Source organism: Hibiscus syriacus, unplaced genomic scaffold, assembly GCF_006381635.1.
Source record: "Hibiscus syriacus cultivar Baekdansim isolate YM2019G1 unplaced genomic scaffold, ASM638163v2 tig00110279_pilon, whole genome shotgun sequence".
NCBI classification, from domain to species: domain Eukaryota; kingdom Viridiplantae; phylum Streptophyta; class Magnoliopsida; order Malvales; family Malvaceae; genus Hibiscus; species Hibiscus syriacus.
Window position 1 is genome coordinate 694,980 of NW_024062659.1, and position 8,813 is coordinate 703,792.

Here is an 8,813-nt window from a genome sequence, read left to right on the forward strand (position 1 = left end):
AGATATCATCCCAAAATCCCTCATGTGAGTTACAGAATGGGCAGAAAAAAAGGGCCAAAAATCTCGATTTACGATGTCCTATTAAAAGGATAACGTACACTAGAGCTCATTAAACTATGATGAAATGATTATTTAGTCACTGCATTTTTAAAAACTATAAAATAATCATTTACAAATATATCATAAAATGGTCATTAAATTTAGAGAACGGTTATAAAACGATCATTAGATTTTATCAAGCTTTTATAATTATTATAACGTTGCAATAATCATTTTGTAACTTTTCAAAATTTAGTAACAAAAACGATGATCTGAGCAAAGTTTAATTACCTCTAATGCATCTATTTTTAGGCAAAAAAAGACTTGTACTTTTAAAAAAAATTAATAGGAGTCTCTTATTATTTTTTTCTCTCAATGTGACCCTCTAACTCAGAAAATAAATTTATTATGGCCCTTTGACCAACGTTTTTCGTCATTAATTGTTACAGTGCTGACGTGAAAGTTCACGGTGTTGATATGACGGTCCATGGTGTTGATGTAGCAATCTAGGGTGGTAGATTAACGTGGCAGATAGACTAAATTAGTAAGTCAAACATGATAGATAGATTGATACGACATCATCATGAACTGGCAATCCAATACTGTAATGATTAACGACGAAAAACGTTGATAAAAGGGCCACAGTAAGTTTGTTTTCTGAGTTAGAGTGTCACATTGAGGGGAAAATAATACGAGGGTCACAGTGATTTTTTTTCAAAAGTACAAGGACTCGAATTCCCTTTTAAAAGTATTATTCACTTGAAAAATACTTTCTTGGATTTGACAAAGGAAACAAAGGTTTTGAACACTATTTAATCATTAATGCATCTTAGCCTATTTTCCCATCACGGGACAGCACAAAGCATCAACGTTGAGCATATGTAAAACGAAACAGAACAAGCTTCAAACATGTTTTCATGGTGAAACAAATGTTGTAGCAGACAGTTTCAAGTTGTCTGAAAATCAGAAAGGTAAGGGAATAAAAAAAAATGATCCGTAAGGTGTTTTTCGTTGTTGGTTTCTTGATTTCTTGGCATTGTTTCGCGTCGATTTCGGTTCGGGTTAAGGCACAAGCCGTCTTCGCTTGTGATGCCACGAAGGATCCGAAGGTGGCGCATTACGACTTTTGTAATGTGTCGTTGGGGAGGGACGCGAGGGTGGCCGACTTGGTACGGAGGCTTACGTTGCAGGAGAAAATCAAGTTCATGGTCAATAGTGCAGGTAACGTCACTCGGCTCGGGATACCACGGTACGAGTGGTGGTCCGAGGCGCTTCATGGTGTCTCCAACGTCGGTCCCGGCACTAGGTTTAGCAGCTTAGTACCGGGGGCAACCAGCTTTCCTCAGGTCATATTGACCACGGCTTCGTTCAATGTTTCGTTGTTTGAAACCATCGGCAAGGTGGTCTCAACGGAAGCTAGAGCAATGTACAACGTTGGATTGGCGGGACTAACATTTTGGTCACCAAACATCAACATATTCCGTGACCCAAGATGGGGCAGGGGACAAGAGACACCAGGGGAGGATCCATTGTTGAGCAGCAAATACGGATCTTATTATGTCAGAGGTTTACAACGAGCTGGCGATCATGCCGACCCTTCTCGACTCAAGGTCGCCGCGTGCTGTAAACACTACACCGCCTACGATTTGGATAACTGGAAAGGGGTCGATCGCTACTATTTCAATGCTGTGGTAATATCATGAACCTAATTTGGTCTCATCGGTCTGGGACCTATGTTAGTATGTTCACCACTAATGACTTGTGACTGATTCGTGGATGGTTAGGTAACGCGACAAGATATGGATGATACGTTTCAACCGCCGTTCAAGAGCTGTGTCGTCGACGGGAATGTGGCGAGTGTTATGTGTTCTTACAATCAGGTTAACGGTAAGCCAACTTGTGCAGACCCTGATCTTCTTGCTGGTGTTATTCGAGGCCAATGGAAATTAAATGGGTACATTTTCGTTTATCTCTAGCGATCTTTTTAGTTCGAAGATTTTCGGCCATCGTGTCGTCTTATGAGGCTCCGTCTTGCATTGGTGTAGGTATATAGTTTCTGATTGCGACTCGGTAGAGGTGTTCTTCGAAGATCAGCACTATACCAAGACACCGGAAGCAGCTGCTGCCAAAGCAATTTCAGCAGGTCAGCGTGCCTAAAAGAACTGAAACATTAATGCTCGCAAATTGTTCGGAATTGGCCGGCGATTGCTTAATATGTCTGATGGTTTTCAGGGTTGGATCTCAACTGTGGATCATTCCTTGGCAACCACACCGCAGCGGCGGTGAAAACAGGGCTTTTGAAAGAATCTGCCATCGACAATGCCATCGCTAATAACTTTGCTACTCTAATGCGACTGGGCTTCTTCGACGGCGATCCTCGGAAGCAACCTTATGGAAAGCTCGGCCCGAAAGACGTATGTACTCCGGAGCATCAAGAGTTGGCTCGTGAAGCTGCGAGACAAGGGATTGTGTTGCTCAAGAACCGTGCAGGATCGTTGCCTCTGTCTCCCACTGCTATCAAAACCTTGGCAGTAATTGGACCCAATGCCAATGTCACAAAAACCATGATCGGAAACTACGAGGGTAATCCGACATAGTACTCGAGATTTATCTTATCCGAACTCTTCATTTTCTTTACAATTTCTCGTTTGACATAAATATATATTCATATCGGACACTGTCTGAATTCGAGTAACATTGCAGGTGTTCCATGCAAATATACAACACCATTGCAGGGCCTAACAGCTTCAGTAGCAACAAAATATGTGTCGGGCTGTTCCAATGTGGCTTGCGGCACTGCCCAAGTAAATGCTGCCAAGAAAATAGCCGCCATGGCCGATGCCACCGTGCTTGTGATGGGCATTGATCAATCTCTCGAAAGAGAAGGCTTCGACAGAGTCGACCTTCTTTTACCGGGGCAGCAACCACTTCTTATAAATGAAGTTGCAAAGGTCGCCAAGGGACCTGTCGTCCTTGTCATAATGTCGGGCGGAGGCTTCGATGTGTCGTTCGCCAAAAACAACGACAAGATTACAAGCATTCTTTGGGTTGGTTACCCTGGTGAAGCTGGTGGAGCTGCCATTGCTGATGTGATTTTTGGGTATTATAATCCAAGTAAGTCTTTCTCCATTTAGAGGTGTGCACGAATCGGGTTCGGGTCAAACACATGTTTAGCATAAACATCATTTATATTTGCCTAAGATAATCCGACTCGAAAATTAAACCGAATCATTGTTTATAGGTGGAAGGCTGCCAATGACATGGTATCCACAATCATATCTTCAAAACGTCCCAATGACAAACATGAACATGAGACCTGACCCTTCCAAAGGGTACCCTGGAAGAACCTATAGATTCTACACAGGGAAAACTGTTTTTACATTTGGAGATGGGCTAAGCTACTCCAAATTCAGCCATAAACTAGTTAAAGCACCTCAACTGTTGCTGTTCCCAATGGACGAAGACCACATATGTCGTCGCTCGTCGGACTGCAACTCCATCGAGGTCGCCGAACGACATTGTGAAAACTTGGGATTCGATGTACATTTGAGGGTTCGGAACACAGGGAGACACGACGGAAGCCACTCGGTGTTGTTGTTCGCGACTACCCCGGCAGTGCACAACTCTCCTCGGAAACATCTGGTGGGGTTCGAGAAAGTTTCGTTGAAAGGGAGATCGGCCACGTCGGTGAGATTTAAAGTGGATGTTTGCAAGGATTTGAGTGTTGTTGATGAGCTTGGGGGCAGAAAGGTTGCGTTGGGACAACATGTGCTGCATGTCGGGAACTTGAAACACACATTAAGCTTGAAGATATGAAAATTCCTCACTTCTTTTATGTTTTTTTACTCTTTTATTTCCATTTTTCTTCTCTAAAATAAGCTGAATTATGTAATATGTATATATGGTATTCTATTTATATCAATCTCATTATATTCGAATCAAATTTAAATCATTCTGAGGTGACGGAGGCATCGTACCATTCGGATTTTTTTTCCATGTTTTTTCAAGAGATCTGAAGAAAACTGCAATCAATAGGATTTTTCTAATCATTCTTTCCCGAAAGGAATCACGTGAAATTATTTTTTCTTTCCGCATGAATTAGGAGATTGGATCTAGTCGTAAGAAGAAAACTTGATTGATAGATAATTCACTTCTTGGTCTTCGACCCCTCAATCACTACAAATGCCCCTGCAATGAGAACTCGAGTTGTGATCATTTTTACATAATCAATAAGGTAAAATATGTGTTTAATATTTAAATTATCAGTTTTGATCTATTTTAATGTATAAATTTTTAATTTTTTAAAATTCATACATATAGTTTATTTTTTGTTTCATTTTAGTACCCGTTCAAAATTTAACGTTAAGTTTTGAAAAATTGAATTTAGGTACTAAAACGGATAAAACTGATAGTTTAGATACTAAACACGTCAAATTTTTAACGAAATGGTACTAAAATGAAATAAAAACTAAATACCATATATGATTTTTAAAAAATTAAAAATTTAGATATTAAAATAGATAAAAATTGATAGTGTATATACTAAATACGTGGTTTACCCTAATCAATAATATTGAAGTGGATAAGGCAACTATGAAATGGGATAAAGCGATTGCCTTGAAAAATCGAAAGAGTGGCCAATCCACACAACAGCAGTAGCCTCATCTAATCCAAAACAAAATCCAATGCCTCTCGTTCTCCGGCCGCCGACTTCAACCTTCTCTTTCCTCTCTCCCGCCGCTAAACCCACCACCACCCACCGTTTCTTTACCATTCCCCGTGCCTCCACCCAACTCGTCCCCGACCCTCCGTCCGTCATCAAAACAGCTCCGGTCATCGTAATCGGCGCCGGTCTCTCGGGTCTCGCCGCCGCCACCCGTCTCAAATCGGATAACATCCCTTTCCTCCTCTTGGAAGCCTCCGATGGCGTTGGTGGTCGCGTTCGAACCGATGTCGTCGATGGCTTTCTCTTAGACCGTGGCTTCCAAATCTTCATCACTGCCTACCCAGAAGCTCGAAAGGTATTAAATTACAGTGGTTTGAATCTCCAGAAGTTTTACTCTGGTGCCAGAGTTTACTACGGCGGTGAATTCCACACCGTCGCCGACCCTTTGCGCCATTTCTCGGACTCCGTTTTGTCACTGGGGAACCCCATCGGGTCTGTTTTTGATAAGCTGCTTATCGCTTTGACGAGGGCTCGGGTTTTGAGTAAATCCGACGAGGAAATTTTGAAAGCCGATGAAGTTCCGACGATTCAATTGTTGAAGAGTATTGGGTTCTCCGATTCGATGATCGGAAGGTTTTTTAGACCCTTTTTTGGTGGGATCTTTTTCGACCCGGAGCTCGAAACTACTTCGAGACTCTTCGATTTCGTATTCAAAGTTCTCGCTCTCGGCGACAATACCCTTCCGGCGAACGGAATCGGCGAGATTTCAAACCAATTGGCGGCGAAACTGCCGTCCGATTCGATTATATTGAACACCAAAGTGGTCTCCGTTGATTTTACCGACTCGAATTCGCCGTCAGTGACATTAGAGAGCGGCGAAATCGTCAAGAGCGAGCTAGGGGTGATAATGGCGGTTGAAGAACCGGCACTTGATAAGATTTTGGCGGGAAGGACGACGTCGGTTCAGAATAAAAAACTGGCCCGAAGTACGGTTTGCTTGTATTTTTCATTGGATCGGGATCAAATTCCGGTTCGAGACCCGGTCCTGTTTCTCAACGGTTCGAGTGAAGGGATCATCAATAACATGTTTTTCGTTACGAATGTGGCTCCATCCTATGGCCCTTCGAACAAAGCGTTGGCATCGGTATCGTTGATCGGGTCGTACGAGAACAAATCGAATGATGATCTAAGAACCAAGGTTATCAAGGAGCTTTCGGGCTGGTTCGGAGCTTCAAAAGTCGAGTTATGGCAGCATTTGAGAACATATCGAATCGGTTTCGCCCAACCGAACCAATCCCCGCCGACGGACTTGATGAAGAATCCTAATATCGGGCCGAGCTTGTATTTGTGTGGTGATTATGTGACTTCAGCTACCTTCGACGGAGCCCTGGTTTCCGGTCGAAGAGCGGCTGAAGCTTTGTTGAAAGACCGAGCGTTGGCTCCGGTTTAAAACCCATTGTAGATTCCGGTTTAGTTGTAAAAGCTTGTTTTTTTAGAAATTGAATTCTTTTTTCACGAACATTAGAGTATTCGTTACATATTGTGGATTTTCTTTCATTAATTATTAGTTAGATCGATGAGACGTTCAATCTCTTAAATCAAATTAAAAATTTAAATTTTAACGCTATAAATAAAAATAAAACCATATTAGAAAGATCTTTTTATAATAGATTTATGTAAATAAAAACATATTAGAAATATCATTGTTAAGTCCTTGGATGATCCCTAAATTTTAAAACATATTCAGTTTGGTATAGAAACATGATTTTACAATTCAAGTTTGGTTTGAACTCGGATTTTATTGAAGTTTGTTCTATGACTCTATAATGATAACAATTTCACATTGGAACCTTCAATTTCATATTTTTGGTTTATTTTTATATTTTAAAAAGTTTATGTTTCGGTCCCTAAATTGAGTATGTTCGATTAGGCCCCTAAATGATGTTTGATTTTATTGTAACTTTGCGTGTCACTCAATTACGATTATGTTTAACTTGTGGTAACCTTAATTGAGTGAATTGACTACCAATTCGTTATGTGATGTGAAATGACTAAATTACCCTTAGGCATTTAAATGTAATGTTTGCATGTTTAATTGAAAATTCGACTGTATATTAATTAAATTGAATGTCGTATGTTGATGAATGTTAATAAATTTTAAATTGTTTGCTTCCGCAAAATGTGCGTAATGTGAATCCTGATACGTCCACCACGATTGGAACCTAATATACGCTCAGGTATCCAGGTCTAACTTTCGAACCGAGTATGGGGTGTTACGTTTGTTGGTATCAAAGCCAGGTTGTGAAAAAGTTGATAATGTTGTGTGTTTGTGTGTCGGGGTTAAATTAGGGACCCATATTGCCTCGTAAAAGTTTTGATTTTTCAGGAACTTACCTTTGATCATCCGGTGTCTCCCTCACTCCAGGTTTGGTTATATACATACTTCGATTATTAAATTTGATATTTGTACCTTGAATTCATTTTCATAAATATTTGGATGAGTTAATTGATTCAATTCCCTTTGAATTTATTCCTTTTTAATTTGTTGAGTTATTGGATTCTTCTCACTCAAGATTATGATTATGTATATAATTTGAGTTTTACATTTGATATTCCACACATTGAATTTACCTGTATTTTATTGGGCTTACTGTATGAGTAATGTATCCCTTATTGTTTCTATTGAGATTCAAATCTTTGCATTTTGGATTTTGATTGGGTGTGCAAATTATGGTGTTATATGATTTGTGGTATATGTATATTATGTGGATTGATTGGTTTGGGATCAACATATTTACATGGTATAGAAGTGTTATTTGTTTGTATTGTCAGTCTGGTTGAATTTGGTGACGTCACTATGGTCGTGTCAATGTCTTGGTGTTAGTTCTTAATTGATAAGGTGAGTAAGACGTGTTCTTAGGCGTTCTTAAGTGTGGTGTTTTTGATTAGTTGTTTGAGTCATTGTTCTGAGGTATGAAATTGTTTCTGTGTGAATAGAAGTATGATTATTTGATGCACCCAAAATTTATATTATTTTGCGTAAATGCATTAGTTCTTGGTCGATTTTAGTTTCGTGGTTATCGATGGATTACTTGAATTCTTTTTGTATGTTGTTTTGATAGTGGGAAGCGATTGAGTTAATAGGTTATAAAGCGTGCTTAGCTTGATTGTTTAGTTTGGTTGATAATGAATAGCTTGTGCAAAATATTCTGATTTGAGAGATTTCAGTATGTGTTCACAAAAAAGTTTTCTTGTTTTCGTTGGCTCAAGAAGTTGAATTTCATATTGGAAAAATGATAAGGCCTCAGTATATGTTGTTATTCGTAGTATGATGTCGAGTGAGTTAGAAGGAAATAAGGTTTAGATTGAAAATTTATTAGATCATAGTTCTATTTGGTCAAGTATCGCTTGAAGCTTGTATTCATGGAAAGAGACATGGTCAGCATTTTATTGTAGTTGTGAGGTGCTCTTGTGTTGACATAAAGGAAGAGGATTTTGATGGGATGTGTGTTTCGTTCGGAATCCGCTTGGTTTGTGGTAAAGTTTGTTGATGATTATTGTAATCACCATTTTTTTTATCCCAAATAATAATAATAATAATAAAAGAAAGAGAAAAAAAGATAAAATCCCTTAATATCCGGGGCATTGAATGCCCCGTTGCAGCTGCACCAAATCTCTACTCCACAGTAGACCCAAGCCATCTCACTGCCACCATTATTGTTGCCACCATCTCCCTGCATCATCTCCATCCCCTACGAATCATAGATGTAATGTTTATTTTTTTATTGTAACCAGGGTTCTATAAAACCCAGAACAGAAACATTAGCATAGGGCTATCGGGAAAAAGACACACTGGTAGCAGAGGGCTCTCCGGATAAAAAAAAAGTAGAGACATTTGTAAAGGGCTTTTTCATTCAGAAGGAAAAAATTATGTAACTGAGGGTGCGTTTGGTTCACGGAATGTAAGATTACCAGTGAGAATAAAATATTACCAGGGAATAAGATTACTAGGAATGTTGTATTTTATATTTGGTTGGTTTAGCAGGAATGTAAGATTATCGTGTTTGGTTAAAGGAATAAAAGATTATTGGAATTATATTTAACCAAA

General features: G+C 39.4%; 2 protein-coding genes across 2 annotated transcripts; both read left to right on the forward strand.

Moving 5' to 3' along the window:
• Nucleotides 1-1,067: 1,067 nt before the first annotated feature.
• LOC120115888 (beta-xylosidase/alpha-L-arabinofuranosidase 1-like) lies at nucleotides 1,068-3,855 on the forward strand. Its single transcript, XM_039136496.1, has 6 exons — nucleotides 1,068-1,730; nucleotides 1,824-1,993; nucleotides 2,085-2,182; nucleotides 2,272-2,622; nucleotides 2,743-3,153; nucleotides 3,281-3,855. Exons 1-6 carry the CDS (start codon nucleotides 1,245-1,247, stop codon nucleotides 3,853-3,855), a joined length of 2,091 nt encoding a protein of 696 aa, XP_038992427.1. The 5' UTR covers nucleotides 1,068-1,244.
• An 804-nt stretch (nucleotides 3,856-4,659) lies between these two features.
• LOC120115890 (polyamine oxidase 3-like) lies at nucleotides 4,660-6,174 on the forward strand. Its single transcript, XM_039136497.1, has one exon. The coding sequence runs from the start codon at nucleotides 4,725-4,727 to the stop codon at nucleotides 6,153-6,155; it is 1,431 nt and encodes a 476-aa protein (XP_038992428.1). The 5' UTR covers nucleotides 4,660-4,724; the 3' UTR covers nucleotides 6,156-6,174.
• Nucleotides 6,175-8,813: the final 2,639 nt, after the last annotated feature.